General features: G+C 36.0%; 2 protein-coding genes across 2 annotated transcripts in view; both read right to left on the reverse strand.

Moving 5' to 3' along the window:
- TNKS (tankyrase, TRF1-interacting ankyrin-related ADP-ribose polymerase) overlaps nucleotides 1-16,154 on the reverse strand; it is a 186,425-nt gene that overhangs the window by 7,428 nt on the left and 162,843 nt on the right. Inside the window, exons 19-23 of the mRNA XM_006884137.1 lie at nucleotides 12,851-13,088; nucleotides 12,210-12,292; nucleotides 5,477-5,597; nucleotides 4,106-4,203; nucleotides 1,040-1,114 (exon numbers count right to left, since the gene is read on the reverse strand). Of these exons, the coding sequence (XP_006884199.1) occupies nucleotides 1,040-1,114; nucleotides 4,106-4,203; nucleotides 5,477-5,597; nucleotides 12,210-12,292; nucleotides 12,851-13,088 (615 nt within the window). The remainder of the gene's footprint in view (nucleotides 1-1,039; nucleotides 1,115-4,105; nucleotides 4,204-5,476; nucleotides 5,598-12,209; nucleotides 12,293-12,850; nucleotides 13,089-16,154) is intronic.
- LOC102854897 (probable ribosome biogenesis protein RLP24-like) lies at nucleotides 2,859-3,350 on the reverse strand. The gene has a single exon (XM_006884136.1). The coding sequence runs from the start codon at nucleotides 3,348-3,350 to the stop codon at nucleotides 2,859-2,861; it is 492 nt and encodes a 163-aa protein (XP_006884198.1).

The following is a 16,154-nucleotide window of genomic DNA, read 5'->3' on the forward strand; positions in this document are numbered from 1 at the left end:
CGACCATCCCCGATAGAAGGAAGACCGTCCTTCGGACAAGGGTATACGAGTAGCTGTGCTCCCCTGCTAGAACCTCCAAACAAGCTCTCAAGAAAGGTTCTTTCTAAGTTCTATTAACCATTATCCCCACTCACAGCAACTAAAACTTACTGCTTGTTGTGGACTGAGGTATATATATCAGTATTTTTCTCTTCCTTTAAAACAAAATCTCCCTAATTTTTACATGTATTGGTGTAATTTTCATTGCTTCATTAACTTCAAGAGTTAAACAAGTTCTTATAGATTTTATTCATCTTTATGATGTTTGTTGTTGATTGCTGTCAAGTTGAGCATGGCTCATAGTGACCCTATGAACAAAAGGCCTAAAGCTTTTCTATAACTATCATCATTTCTACAGGTTCACAGAGTTTCCAGAGGCTTGTGATTTAGGAAGTGGATCCCACTCCTGCTTCCAAACCTGTCTTAAACTGGGAGCTCCATCAAACATTGTCCACCAAGGGCAGCTGCTATGGCATTTGACCCCCAATGGCACAAGGTTCAGCTTCACAGCAAACCCAGATTACCTCAGTGCAGCAAATTGACAGAGGAGTGCTGTATAACTTAGAAGAATGATACACCTTTTTATTATAAAGAAACTGATGTTAAGATACATATTCTGATAGATGTCTATTAAGAATCACTGATGCAATTAGATGGAAAATCCAGACCTTTGATGCTAGTTGCAAATGATAACAAACATTATTGTCAGGTACAGTATGAATCAGAGGATGAGCCTGACCATCTTCACATCTGCATCATGCATACAAGTTGAGGTAGCCCTCTCTTTGCAGCATTAGTGTTTCTAAGGTGATCACATGTCTAAAGCAAGTATGATCCTTGAAGGATTAGAGAGGGTGACACCTAACTCTAGGGAACAGGCTTTCTTTGACAGTTTGACAAATGATTTAAAAGGGGGACAGGAATTACTGCCTTGATTTGATTATAATTCTCAAGGAAGGTTTATCATCAGATTTTTCTCCTTAAATTGTTTCAAACTTACTCGAATAACATTGTATCGGTTGAAGATGCCTCCAGCATTTCCACCATCTCTGTGTTCTCGAATTGTACTTTGCATCTATAAAATAAAATAAAAAACCTTATGAAAATACCCCAGTATTATTCTAGATATTCCTTCTTTTATTTTCAACATTTCAGTTCTAATAAATTCTTTCAATGGTGAATCTAAGATGAGTAAACAAATATGTGTTTGTATCATAAACTGATAAGTAAATTTAATGGCTAAGTATTTCTGGTGAGGAAATAATCACAATTTTAAACTTCACTTATTTTCCAATTGCTTTTCCCTTAATAAAATATTGACATTTCCCCCCCCTATAAATGTAATGGAGAATAGTAGTATGACACACAATGAATTTTCTGCTTTATTATTTCATGTTATTGAGACTGAGAAGCAACACTGTGATCAAACTAACTCTAATTCAGTAAGTATTATGTTAAATAAGTGATAAAAAGAAAATAATTTTTAAAAATCATTACACTTTTGTTGCTATGTAAAATAAGTCATATTATCTCAATGGCCTTTAATTTGAGGTTTCTCCTGTCTAGAGACAGCCAAATATAAAGTATAATTAAGTGGAACTTTCTTTTGACCACTGCTCATTCTTCTGACACTTAAACTATTGTGTGACACTGAGTTGAAACCAAGTCACAGCTGACCTTCCAGTGGGTTTTCGGAGGCAGCATAGCACCTTCCCATTAGGCCACAGAGCTACTCCAATTATGACTAAGTATTATGGAAAAAAAATATGTTAGAGACCAAATGTCGTCACAGGGACTTGTGGAGGCCTAGTGTTAAGAAGCTGTGCTGCAATCCCAAAGACACATGGTTCAAATTCACTAGCTACTCTGTGGGAGAAAATGGGCAATCTCCTCCCATGCAATTTACTGCCTCTAGAAACCTGTTGGAGGGTCAGCAACAAGTTGGTACCAACTCAATGGTCCACGACAACAATAATGTCCTGGCTCACAGAATTCCTTAGCTAACCGGTGCACTTTGAAGTTACTCACTGCATTTTTTATATCATCATCAGAATTTATTAATTCTTAGGAGAGAATCAAGCAATAAGACACTAGTAGACTTGATCTTTTCTGATAAACCAACCAAGTAAAAACTGAAATACTACCCTGAATTAAGGACCTTGAGTTTGAATGTGATATCCTAGCATAGGAATACATACACAAATTAAAAAGGAAATCCACAAAAACACAAATGTAGGCATATCTTTCAGCTTATTTATTAGGCAAAAACCAAGCACTGTGTTTCTTAGTAGTAAGAAGTAAGGCAAAAGTCATCAGTATAGAAGGAATTGATATGTTATAGGTCAACCTGTAGGTTCATTGAGATAACCTTGTCATAGAAGTTTAAAGTAAGTGACTGGAGAAATAAAATGTGATTGAGAATTACTGGGTAGATTTCATGAGGCTATATGGAAATTAGGGATATTACTCTAGAATCACATTTTATAAGTTTGAATACACTGACCCTTTTTAAACTATGCTTAAAAAAAAAAGAAACTATGCTTAAGATGCAAAAGCAAGGTGGTATAGTTAATTTTGGCAATTTCTCACCATAAATTGATTAATAAATTAGGCTAATAATTATGGACTAACTGGCAACATCAGGATGGACGGTGAAGAGATTGAGATTGGTTTTTTTTTTTCAGATTGCAATGATGATGTTTTTAATCATCTTTCATAAGCAATCTTATGTAAGTAATAAATCAATCAATTAAAAGTTCCAAGTCTCCAAAGGTGTTTTTAAATATACATAAACACATGGTTACAGATAAGGGAAAATTTTAAGAAGCATCTTCCATATCCACATCCTCTTGCAATTTCTGTACCATTTTTTCTTCCAGCTGCTTTCCTTTGCCTGCAACAGGTGCCCGGATAAGATGAATGTTTTGCTTGACTTCTTTGATATCCTGAGCTTTCTGTAATTCTTTATTTTTCTTTAACCTGTTCATTATATATGTAGCTTGGCGTTTTTGTTTAATCTCTTCCACTCTCTTCATTGCATCAACAGTTTTATTCCACAGTTCCCGCTGGTATTTGACAGGTTCATTTCTACGCTTTTCAAATTCAAATGAATTATCCACTGTAAGTTCTTTACCCGCTGCTTTCCGAAATGCTTTAGTCCACCTGACCTTGCGAGGATTGCGCTTCTTTTTAAAGTTTTTATGACATTTGGATTTACAAAATCGGAACACCTTGCAATCGTTGCGGACGAACATCATGCCGTGGCCGGGGTAGATGGGCCCCGAACAGAAGTAACACTTCTCTATACGCATGTTGACCCCTCGTGAGTACCCACCAGCCGAGAGATTGAGATTGTTAACAACTTTAGTTTGCTTGGTTCCACGGTCAACACTCTTGGCACCAGTAGCCAGAAAATTAAAAAAACGCATTGTGATGGGAAAGTCTGCTGTTGTTAGGGACCTCCCCAGGGTACTGAAAAGCAATGGTGTCACTCTGTAGACTAAGGTGTGTCTGATATAGGCCATGGTCTTTGCAATCACTTGTTATGCATGAGAGAGTTGGACAAAGACTAGGGAGGATAGAAGGAGAACTGATGCCTTTGAGCTGTGGTGCTGGAGAATAGTAATTGAGGGTACCATGGACTGCCAAGAAAACAAACAGATTCATCCTAGAGAGGGTTAAACCAGGCTGCTCCTTGGAGGCAAGGATTCTGGGGCTTCATCTGACATACTTTGGACATGTTGTAAGGAAAGACAGGTCCTTGGAGAGGGACATCATACCATCATACTTGGAAGGGTGGAGGGACGGCGTAGGAGGGAAAGGCCCTCTATGAGGTAGATTGATTCAGTGACTGGGGTAATCGGGATGGGTGTGTCAGAGGCAGTGCGATTGGCACAGGAGAGAGCAGGGTTTAGGACAGTTGTACATAGGGTTGCTATCAGTTGCAAGCGACTCGATGGCACATAACAACAACAACAATAATAACAATAATTATGTGACTAGCTTACCTACAGATTTAACTACATATTTCAAGAAAAGATAATTCAAAAATCTTAAAACACCTTACCTCCTCTTCTACTGATTGATATTCCTTATCTTCTGGAGCAAGATCCAGCAAAATAGTTCCCTGATTAACACAGTGAAAAGTCAAATAAGGATTGGTACCTGTAGGAAAGAAAAAGGAACAGGTTAAACAAAAGCACACAATTCAGCCTGTTTGAGGGAAAACTTGGTATGTCAGAGCAAGTGTGACCTAATACATAAAGTTATTTTAAAATAAATGTATTTGAATACAAAAGAAAAACATAGAAATTATTAAGGATCAAGGCCCCACAAGTTTTTTTCCTTTCTCTCCCTCTACTTTTCAAGTATTTCTAGGAAAGAAAGAAAAGGTAAATACAAAAGCATAGAAAGGAGAAATGTAAGAGGCCTGCTGTAAGAGCAGCGAGTTTGGTGGTGTAGTCTGTAGGGAGCTGCACTGCTTCCTCAAAGGCAGGGCCTCCCTGATGGTTCAAATCCACCAGAAACTCCATGAGAGAAAGACGGGCAGTCTCCTCCACTGTGATTTTACAGTCTCTGGAAATCCACTAAAGGATCAGCTGAGTTGGTTCTCCTTTTATGCCAATGAGTTTGAAGAGTAAAGTACAGTGGAAAATAGAGAGGTGACAGTAGTTAAAGAGGGAGAAAGGCACAAGGTGAAGTGAGAGAGGAAGACCAGACTATGGAAGCTGTATTATCAATGCTCAATTTTATCGTAATACCAAATGAAGTCTACTGGAGGTTTTCAAGCAATAGGGTCACAGAATCAAATATCTATGTTAAACCTCTGGTTATAGTATATACTGTAGGGAGAATATACTGACTGCATGGAGAATATACTGCATAGAAGCAAAGTTGAAATTTGGAGTTAAGGGGGAAGACTGCTGTGATGATGCATATATGAAAAGGTATGATGGTGGCTTAAATTAGGGTGACAGTAATGAACTAAAAGGTCTGTCCAGGAGAGGGTGAAACCAAGCTGCTATTTGGAGGAAAGGATTTTGAAACTCCATCTCATATACTTTGCACATTTAGTTAGGAGGAATCAGTCCTTGGAGAAAGACATCATGCTTGGAATGGGATTGGTAAACTGGGTGCAAGGAGCTCTAGGGGCTTAGTAGTGAGGAATTTCATTGCCAATATATGTGGTTTTAAACCACCAGCTGCTGTGTGAGAGAAAGATGGATAATCTCCTCCCATGAGATTTACTGCCTCTGAAAATCTGCTGGAGGGTTTGCTATGGGTTAGTTATGACTTGATGGTATACAACAACAAACTAGATGGAGAGTGAAACAAGTTTGTGAGATCTGAGATCACACTGCCTGAGTTTAAATGCCAGCTGTGACACTATGTCACAATAATGATTTTGAAAGTATTTGTTCTTTTCAGAATAGCTTACCTTGTTGTCCACCTAACAGTCTTTCTACTCCTTTGATTAATTTGTGGCGGTGTCCATACGCATTGATGCCTATTTCTTTCAACTCTTCATGACCCATATCAGCCAATACATCTAGTGTGATCTGAAAATTAAAGAAATAAAACTAATTGTAAAATCTTTAATAGCTACCCAGCATTTGTCTCAATGCTATGACTTCATATGAATAAAGAAAACTCTTTTATTTCCTTTATAAACATGAATTTACAGTCTTTTTCATTGTCTGAATAATCTGATTAGCTTTTGCTTACCTGAAGTGTGTATGATTTTGCTTTTAGCCAATGAACAATTTCTAGAGGGACAATGTTACTGAAGTATGAAGTGACCACTGTGCTGTTCTCTATTTTCCCTTTCATCATGTAATTCTACTACCTCCTGCTTGCCTCAAGATACAAGAAGGAACTGCTTAAAATGAGAAATACTGAGTTCAGTACCCAGTAGGTAGCAGAGATGAACTGCAGGAGAAAGCAAGAAGTGCTTTTTACTCCATTAAAAAGCAGATGATAAAAGGAGTGGGTAGTTTTAGACAAGCAGATTTAGACAAAGGAAGAATTTCCCAGTGCTCAAGCATAGTCAAGCAGGGAACAGGCTACCTTACAAGGCAATGAAGTTTATATCACCCCAAGTATATAATTAGAGTACAGGCTAGTTTATAGAGACACTACATAAAGAATTTTAATTTGGGGAAGAGAATAGATGGGTTTTAAATTCTTATAAATCAGAGATTTTGCAATTCCTGTTACCTAACACACATTTTATTTTTTTACAATAATTTGATTTTTAATTCTTAGTTTTTCATCTGGGGAGATGAGATGATTAGTTAGCTAACACAAAGACTAAAAATGGTCTCATTCCTTTGCATTAAAAGTGACTGTGACTCTACCACCACCTAGTGGCAGTGTTCTGAACACTGCCCAGAAGGTGGTCACAAACTGAAATACTAGTCTACAAGATTTGTCTCACATTCTTTATCTGTGTAAAATTCAACCTCTTTTCAAGTCAAAGTTGACACATTTATAGCTATGTAATTCTCTTAAATGTGTATTTGTATATAACATTTAAAAAAAATGACAAGTTAAAAATAATCATAAAATAAGTTTGATGATTTCAGTGCAATGAGAATCAAGCCATCACTTAATCCTTGGAAATAATTTACTAATGAATCTAAGTGCCTCATTAAGAAATAAATGTTTCATTGCACAAACTGGGCAATTCATATCCAATAACTCAAAGAAAGTTTCAGCATGTCTGAAAAAGCAACAGTTCTGAAATATGCATCTTTGAGACAGAAAAGTACACAAAATACAATGAGCCTTTGCATTTTCAGCAAGAAGTGATTTAAATGTAATTTTAAAACTATATTCAGGGTATACTACCTTACTGCTTTATTTCTCCCCTTTCTAAATATTCTAAACTTCAGTATAAGTAAGATTAACATGAGAGCAGGATTTCACATCTATGTTGTAGCTTTAATGTAGATATACGTTCATCTGTCCATCTTTTATTATGATAAAGGCTGATAAATGCTTTGGGGTAATCCTTCTTGGGAAGGTTATCTCTTTGGTTGGATTGCAAGTCGCACTGGTGAGGAGAAAATAGGAAAGATGTTTGTAAGTATTTCCATCAGATACAGCCCGTTAATCAGGCAGGAGATGCAGGTAAGAGTGTTTGAGAGAGAATAGCATGTAAAAAGGAAAAATCAGGTTAAGACGATATAGAACATTTGTAAGATGTTCAAACAAGGAGCCCTGGTACTGCTGTGGTTAACACATTTGGCTAAGAGAAAGGTCTGCAGTTTGAATGGACCAGCCTCTTCACAAAAGATAGATTAAATAGTCTGCTCTCACAAAGATTTACAGACCCAGAAAATTCTATGTTGTTCTACAGTGTTACTACTAGTAAGTAGTGGAAAGTAGGCTTACAGTTCATAATTAGTTAAAGAGTATAATAGAATAAAAGGAAGATAAGGTAGACATATAATAATACGATCAATACAATTAAAAGTACATTTTAAGAAGACTAGCTTGGTGGCATTATTATGAACGAATATAAGAGAAAGTTACTAGGAATAATAGGAATACGCAGCAGAGTAGAAGAGATGAATCAGAAAGCAATTTCAAAAGAAGTAACAGGGATTGGTAATACAATGGTTAAAAAGTCAAGAGTTAATAAAAGGAGTTACACAGTATTTAAAAGTCTGAAGTTGAGGGACTATTGAATAATTTCAGACCTTACTCTAAAATCCAGGGCTTTCATAAAACCTACATGAGATATTCTTTTTAAACTGGCTATCTTTTTGTTTATAAACCTTGATTTTGTTAGATGCAATAAGCCGTACTTGGTGGGCTAGTTAGTAATTTATATCTGATACACTTTAGAATAATTTTTAATAATCTACAGAATAAAAACTATTCCATACTTAACTGACAGTATCTGGCATAGAAAGTAAATGTTATTATTGAAGGGATAACAATTTGTTTTAAAATTTATTCATTTTACATGGGATGAGGACAAAAAATTAAGAGTTTTAATGAAAAGAGTTTTTCTTTTTCCTTTAAGTGTAAACATTTACAGGCTAGAGTAACAAAAATTAGAATGAAATTTATTAATTTCAATGTGAGTCAAACCCACCTTTCTCAAAAGAAAAAATGTTTAAATAAGGAAACTGGCATTATCTTTAATTAGCTACAAAGGATAGAGGCATAAATTATTAAATACAAAACTTAACAAAATATATATATGTATTGAACATGACAATTTAGTTAGGAATTTCTGGTAGAATAATTGTGAAGTGTCAGAAGTGAGATTATCAAGACCTCAAAGTTTTCCAGGGATCAGAAAAGTTTGTACCTCTGTTAACATCCGGATTATAATCATGTAACATCATTGGTGTGATATATAATGTTGATGAGAGAAAAATGTAAAAATGCGTTATGAAAAAGTTATACAATTTATTGCTTTATAAATGTAGCCTAGTCAAATAATAATTGCAATTAAAATAAATTTGATTATTTACTGACTGGGCCAGAAGCTAGTCTAACGCATCAATACAAGAAAAGGTCTTATCATTTGTCTGAAGAACTGTGTTAGGTAATGCTAGTCTAAATATTGATCAAGAGAAATATATAAAAATTATCCTGTAAAAAGAAAATCAATGAAATGATACAGTCAGAACAAAGTTGTAGTAGAAAATGGTAACAAAAATCCCACAATAAGTTGTCAAAAGGACCAACTATAAGATTAAATTAGTAAAATCAATAAAATGAGGTAAACATGCCACAAAAAATCAGTGGTCAATGGAGTAGAAAATATCTAGTTATATATAAAAAAAGAAATAAATGTAAAATTATTGGAAAATTTTGGATACTAGAAAGAGTAAATCTTCAAATTTTTTTCAATTAGGCATCTATGAATTATGAAGTGAATGTATGTCTAAAATTTCACAATTATGATAGATATGATTTGGGAGAAAGATATGACTAGATTATGATTAAAACAGTGGATAACATTTTTAAAATGGTCTCATTATCTTGAAGGAGAGGATAATAAAAAGGATTCTTACTGTTGAAGATGTAAAAAAACTAGAGGGTGAACAGATGGTAGGCAATGCTTAGAAGAAAGGGAGATTATTACGGCTATTTAGGAAGTCCACACTACCAGAATGAACTGCAGCTGATGCTTTATTTTAAGTTGGCAAAAAGCACAATCTGACTAGGAATTTTAACTATGTGGAAATTTTCAAGCATTACTACATTTTGTAGGTAAGAAAAGGGATAGGCTAAATGTCCTACCAAAAGTTATGCAGCTAATAATAAAAGAGAATTAGAATCAAGGTCTACTTTTAGTCCAGTGCTAGTTCTTCTCAAGTCTTTTTATCACTAAAAGCATTAAAGATGAACTAGAATAAGCAACATAGAAACAAACCTTTAAGTAGGAAAAAAAAAGTAAAATAAAATACAACTGATAAAAAAGGTCTAGGGTTTTTAATTAACTCCAAACAACCTATAAGCCCCCTAAGAAACCAGTAAGGGACAAACAAAACAAGTGAAGAATTTAGAAACTCTTGCCATATTAAGAATGATTAAAGATACTATGTATTTTTCCTAAAATAGGGTAGTTTTGAAGAGGCAGTTGAAAGGGAAAACTCAAATTAAGTTGAGCAAGTCAGGATTAAAGTTATGATATTAGAGTGCTGTATGTATGTGTTGACATCCAACATTCCAATCCCTAATGTGCTGCTGTTATCCTTTTAGGAAAAAGGTTCTCCTACAGATGTAATTAAGTTCCTAAATAACATGTCTCCGGAAACTCCTTGAACATTGATAATATCAATGGTTGTAGAAGGGCTTTAGGCCTTTTCTTCATAGGATTGCTATGAATCCTGCTTGACTCGAAGGCAATCAACAACAACTACTACTACTACTAAATTCTTAGCATGATCTTCATGGATTGCCCGAGTCATAATCCAGTGCAAATGTCTTCCTTGTAAGAAACACAAAGAGAAGATAACAGGGATAGAATAGAAGCCATATGAAGATGTAACCGGAAATCAGATGCATTCAAAGCCATGGAAACTGCAATTACTGGAAGCTGGAGACACAGAACTAAGCAGTAGTGGTGACATGAGAGCCTTAGTAGGAAGTGTCGTTTTATCACCAACTTGACATTGAACCTCTGGCATCCAGAACTGTGTGTGGGTGGGTACATTTCTATGATTTTTAAGACAAGTATGTGGTAATTTATCGCATCAATGCTAAAGAGCTCTAGTGGGATAGGGCTAACATATGACTGTTATAAAAAAGGTTAGTAGTTCAAATCCACTAGGTGCTCTGCTAGAGAAAGATGTAATGTCTCCTTCTGTTAAGATTTACCGGCCTGGAAACACAATGAAGAATTCGTATGAAGTGGAATCACTTTGAGGGCAGTGAGGATAGTTTTTAGAGTAAATCTGTCAGAATGGCAACGGAGTTTTTTGTTTGCTTGTTTTTAAGATGAATGGAGGAAGATTTTTTTTTACACACTTAAAAGTTAAAAAGAGCAAAATGAGGGGGAGAGGTGGTCAGGGAGAAAACTGTAACAATGTATGAACGAAAACCCAAATGTTCTGTAAACTTTATTAAAATAATTAAGGGTAAAAAAAAAAATCCTAGCCTCCAAGGAGAAACTTGGGTTTTTTTTTAATTTTTATTTATTTTATTTTTTTTTAAAAGATGAACTGAACTCTAAAAGACCTTTCCAAAATTAAGAGTTTATGTCTATCAATAAAAGTTCATTTAAACTAACTAATAAAATTTAGTATTTAATGCTACCAATGAAAATAAAACCATAGAATCTTGAATTAGGAACTTAGTATCTTCTATAAAAAGAACATGATAAGCAGAGGACTCTAATTCACAAATGTCCTATAGATGACTCCTTACTCAGATCCTCATAGACATATATTTAAGGTACAGCTGAAAAATACAACAGTTCTATTTGATTGTATGGCCAAATTTAGATTCTGTAGCATTTTAGTGTACAATACAAACTTTTATTTTCCAATTAATTTTTTTCATGAAAATATTGCAAGATCGTTAATATTAACAATCCCTCATTGATTTTAAGTAACAAAAAGAGATGAATAAATGACAATACTTTCTAAACCCAAAGTGGTTTTTTGCCTTGAATTTTCACATGTGTAACATCTATAGTATCGGATGTCTTTTTTTATTTTATTTTATTTATTTTTCATTTCAATGAACATCTACAGAGATTTTGGATTTTTTTTAAAGGTAAAATAACAAAATATCCATTGCTAGATAATTTTGGAGGAGAACTACAAAATAGTGGGCCCTGTCCTTACTTAGTTCATGGCGGATATAAAAATGGCTTCTTAAAAGTAAAAAAAAAGAAACAATAAATGGGAAAGCCATGGGGTCAGGTGAGTCAGAGATGGTGAGGTTGGCTCAGCATAAGACAAGTTGTAGAGCCTTTGTTTATAGGATCACCACAAGATGACTCTATGACACATAAAAACAACAATAACAATAGACTGTTGTAACATTTAATTAAAAAGACTCAAATACTTTTTCCATGTTTGTTGTTGTTAAGTGCTGCTGCCATCAAGTTGTGGACGATTGTGTAGACTGAAATGCCATCAAGACTGAGGAAGACTTGGAAACTTAGGGGCCACATGAGCCACGGCCCGCATCCCGCATTGGGAAGCACCAGAAGCACCCTGAGGGCCGAAGTGCTTCTGGTGGCTCGCATCACCACAGGATAAACATTGACAAATACCATGCAGGTGATTTTGGAAAGGTTGGTAGAAACATTAACACCTGAAGAGGATGAATCAGAGCTTCTGCCCGACTGTCAACCTTGACAAATTATTGACCTTGGTCAGTGAGCAGACAAGGGTAAATGCTGAAAAAAACAAGACTGGAGCTTCTCCCATCATTGATGTGGTTTGATCCGGTTACTGCATAGTATGGAGGAAGGGAAAATACCCAAAGCAACCAGTCCATTGAGAAGGCCAAAATCTTCAACAGAAGAGCTGAACGATTAAGGGTGTGTTTTTTTTTGGGGGGGGGGGGAGGAGGAGGTAGGGCCTGTGTCTTGGTGGCTTGAAGTTGTATTAATTACATGGAAGTTGGATAATTAAGTGTTTTTCCCTTTAAAAAATAAAAAAATCAAGATTCAAATATACGCAAGAGTTTACCTGTTCTGTTTCAAAGATATCTCGAAGGTGTTCAAGGCCTAGGCTTTTCAGGAATTGGCTGATATTCATGTCAAGTCCTCCAACTAAAAGAGAATATATTTAAGCTTCCCAGAGAAGAATTTTATCAACTGAAAGACAATTTTAGTAACTATTTAAAGATGTAATTTTTTTTTTTACAACAGCTATGCAGATGATTTTAACTAAGCCTAAAATAATCCAGATACTGCAATTTGAATTTGGCTAAGAGATTATAAAGCAGAGTACTTTATCATTTTATTTCTAGTATTACAGAGCATACTTTTTAAATAAAATATTTAATAGTTGCATTAAAAACCCAAATAAACCAACTATAATTTTAGTGTTTTATGCCTTCAGAAACTTTATACTTTTAAAAATCTAGTATAATTTCAATAATTCAATAAGGTTGAAAAAGGACTTATATGGATATGCATATATACAAACAAAACCATGCAAATGCCAAGGAACTTGGTAGTAGTCCATAATGAAGTAGTCTTTATTAGATGTTGATATAGGGAAATTTAATTATAGAATGATGTTTTTAAGTGAGATAATAATTTATTGACAGAAAAAAGTGACTATGTATACACACACATACACAAGCTTTCACAGGATGTACTCACCTTCCCCTTCTTTCCTTTCTGTACCGGTTGCACCATCTCCTGTGTTGGATGCTCCTCCTACTGCCAATTCTGCTAATGGCCCTGTAAGGTTATCTATGCTGCTAGCAGCAGAGAGGCAGGAGGGGGTGGATGCTGGTGAGATCAGAGAGGCACTCACTACAGTAGCCTGAGGTTTAAAACATGTAGGCAAGGCCTCTGGGGGCATGGCATCTATCAGCAAAGCTCTGATATCGTCAGCCTGGGAAAAAAACAAACAAAAACCACATAAACATATTAAAAACCTGCTGGCTTAAAAAGCTAAGTTTTCACCATGTATCAAATACTCTGAATGTTTTAATGAATGTCTTATTATTATTTTCTATTGATTTCCTCTCCTTTTTAAAATCCACAATTCCAGAGTCTTGATAATTCTATAGGCAGAAATGGAGAAACAAAATTATTTCACCTATGAAAAAAAATAAAAACAAAACACATTTCTGAGCATTGGTTCTCACTTTTTTGGTTGCTGCGGTCAGGTGCCATTGAGTTCAGTATGACTCAAAGCGACCCTGTAACAACAGATCTGAACCTTGTCCTAGCCTCACAATCCTTGACACACCTGAGCTCACTATGGTGGTCAATGTGCCAATCCACTTGGTTGAGGGTCCTCTTCTATTTTGCTGTCTCCTCACCTCTCCAAGCATTCCTCTCCAAGGAACAATCTTTTCTAGTAACACGCCCAAAGTATGAGAGATGAAGCTTCGCCATCCCTGCCTCAAAGGAGCACTGTGTCTTTATCTTCTCCAAGACATATTTTTTTTTCCTTTTGGTAATCCATAGATATTTAGTACTCTTCTCCAATACCACAGTTTAAAGGCATCAATTTTTCTTCTGCCATCCTTATTTATTGTCTAGATCTAGCAGTATAGCAAGTGATTGAAAAGACTCTGTATCAAGCACACCTTAGTCCTCAAACTAGCATTACTGTTCATCAGTAACTTGGAGAGGTGTCCCTGACTGCATACTTGCCCAGTACAATACCTTTCCTGATCTCCAAGTGCCCTTACTGTGGATCCAAGTAAGCTGAAGTCACTGACGGTTCAATCTTTCTCCATATATTATGATCTCACTTACTGGTCCAGTGGTGAGAATTGTTTGCTTGACGTTGAGATGTAATACATACTGAAGACTGCAGTGTTTGATCTTCTGTAGTAGGTGTTTCAAGTCATTTCTGTTATGCACTATTAATGGGTGACATGCTATAATAACTTTAACTTTTGTTTGATTCATTAGTATAGAGCTAATATGTTAACATACAATTAAAATGTGGTGACATTTCCAGGGTAAAGCATTTTACTAGTTTATTCACCATCTTTACAGGGGTAAGTATAGAAGTAATTGCTATTAAAGTAGGCGGGATAATCAATTTCTTTTTCTCTGCACATGCCTACCCATGCTCCCATCTGGAAGTTCAGGAGTTGCTTTGATCAATAAAATGCCTAAAGAAGTAAGTGATGTTCTGCGGCTTTTGAACCATGCTTTAGGAGAACAGAGAAATGGTGACTTCCCTTTTTTTCCCACAGAAATCTCAATCTCTCTTAGAGGTCCTATTGGAGGATGCTCTAGTCAAAGCTGAGCTGCCAGTTAAAGGTAGCTATACAAACTATCCGCGTCCAGACAACGTACAGAATTACATTGTGAGACTTTGGGATGGTTTGTTATGCAGCAGTAAAGGAGTGATAGAGAAACTGGTACAGTCAAGTCCTACTGTAAAAAAGGTTAAGACATTTATCATTAGCTAGAAACATGAAGACTGGTGACTCTGACTTCATGGTGACCGAATGAAGATTAGAAGAAAGTCAAGCAACTGGTACTGAATGCTAGATGAAGAATGAGTGACATGGTGTAGAATACTGCCAACAGTGACAACTGTGGTATCAAATAAAATTGAAACTTAACATAATAAACATGTAGATTTGGCTAAAGAGATTTCCAAGAAGAATGTTGGCTGTGCCAAACGGTTTCTCTTATCTACCACTGTTAATTCTTTTGGCAGCCCATGGTATAATCAATATTCTTTACCAAAATACCATGAACATACAATGGCTTAGGTCAGGTGCACTTTAGTCTTTACATTGACATCCTCAATCCTTAATACTTTAAACAGGTCCTTAGCAACAGAGTTGCCCAATGTAATACATAAAAGTGTACTAAGAAAACAATTGTTTGTTCCCTTTGAGAACATACTTTCACATGGAGCTTCTTAATTTGGAAAATGATTCCTACCTAGCCTTTCCACAAGCTCAAGTTTCTCAATAAAAACTATAGCCTTTAGGACAATATTCAATCCAAGATGTTACAAATACACGGCCTCGTGGTGAAAATTCAATCCAAGACACAGATACACTACTTCTTGTTGTTGTTATGTGCTGTCGACTACAACTCACAGCGCTCCTCTGAACTATGTATCTGAACTCTGCCCTATCTTGCGCCAATCTCAATGTCTCTGATACATCGGCCCCTATTTCCTCCATCACTGTGTCTATCTCATCCAGGGTCCTCCTCTCTTGCACTGATACTCTGCCATTCCAAGCATAGTGCCTTATCAAAGGATCTGAAAACATGCCCAAAGTATGTGAGATGGAGTTTCACAATCCTTGTCTCCAAGGACCAACCTGGCTTCACCCTTTCCAGGAGAGACTCATTTGTTCTCTTCATGGTCCATGGTATGTTCAATACGCTTCTCTAGTACCACGACTCAAAGGTATTGTCTAAGTCTATAGTTTTGTTTCAATTCTTCTTCTGCCATCCAGGCAAGATCACTTGTCTCCAGACTGACACTATTGCTCTTTAGCACTCTGGAGAAGTCCCTGACAGCAGACTTTTCCAGTGCAACTTGTCTTGGATTTCCTGACTGCTAATGCCAAGAGTGTTGACTGTGGATCCAAGCAAGACAAAATTGTTAACAATACCAAACTCTTCTCTATCCATCGTGATGCTGCCAACTGGCCTGGTAGTGAGAATCTGTTTTTTTGACGTTGAGATGCAATCCATATTGCAGATGGCAGTCCTTGACCTTTTACAGAAAATGTTTCAGGTCCTCTTCCATTTTGGCAAGCAAGGCTGTGTCATCTGCATAACATAAGTTGTTGATGAGTCTTTCTCCAATCTTGATGCCACATTTTTCCTCATAAAGACCAGCCTCCCAAATGATGTTCCATATATAGATTGAAAAGGCACGGGAAAAGGACACATTCCTGACACCGTCCTTTCTTGATTTTGGACCATGTAGTGTTTCCTTACTGTGTTCGTGTTCTAAGTATAG

This window comes from Elephantulus edwardii, unplaced genomic scaffold (assembly GCF_000299155.1).
Source record: "Elephantulus edwardii isolate Elephantulus edwardi_28Jun2011 unplaced genomic scaffold, EleEdw1.0 scaffold00031, whole genome shotgun sequence".
Taxonomy (NCBI): Eukaryota; Metazoa; Chordata; class Mammalia; order Macroscelidea; family Macroscelididae; genus Elephantulus; species Elephantulus edwardii.

Bases quoted from the DNA above. Each gene is read 5' to 3' on its own strand.
- LOC102854897 (XM_006884136.1), bottom strand. From the start codon at position 3,350: ATGCGTATAGAGAAGTGTTACTTCTGTTCGGGGCCCATCTACCCCGGC.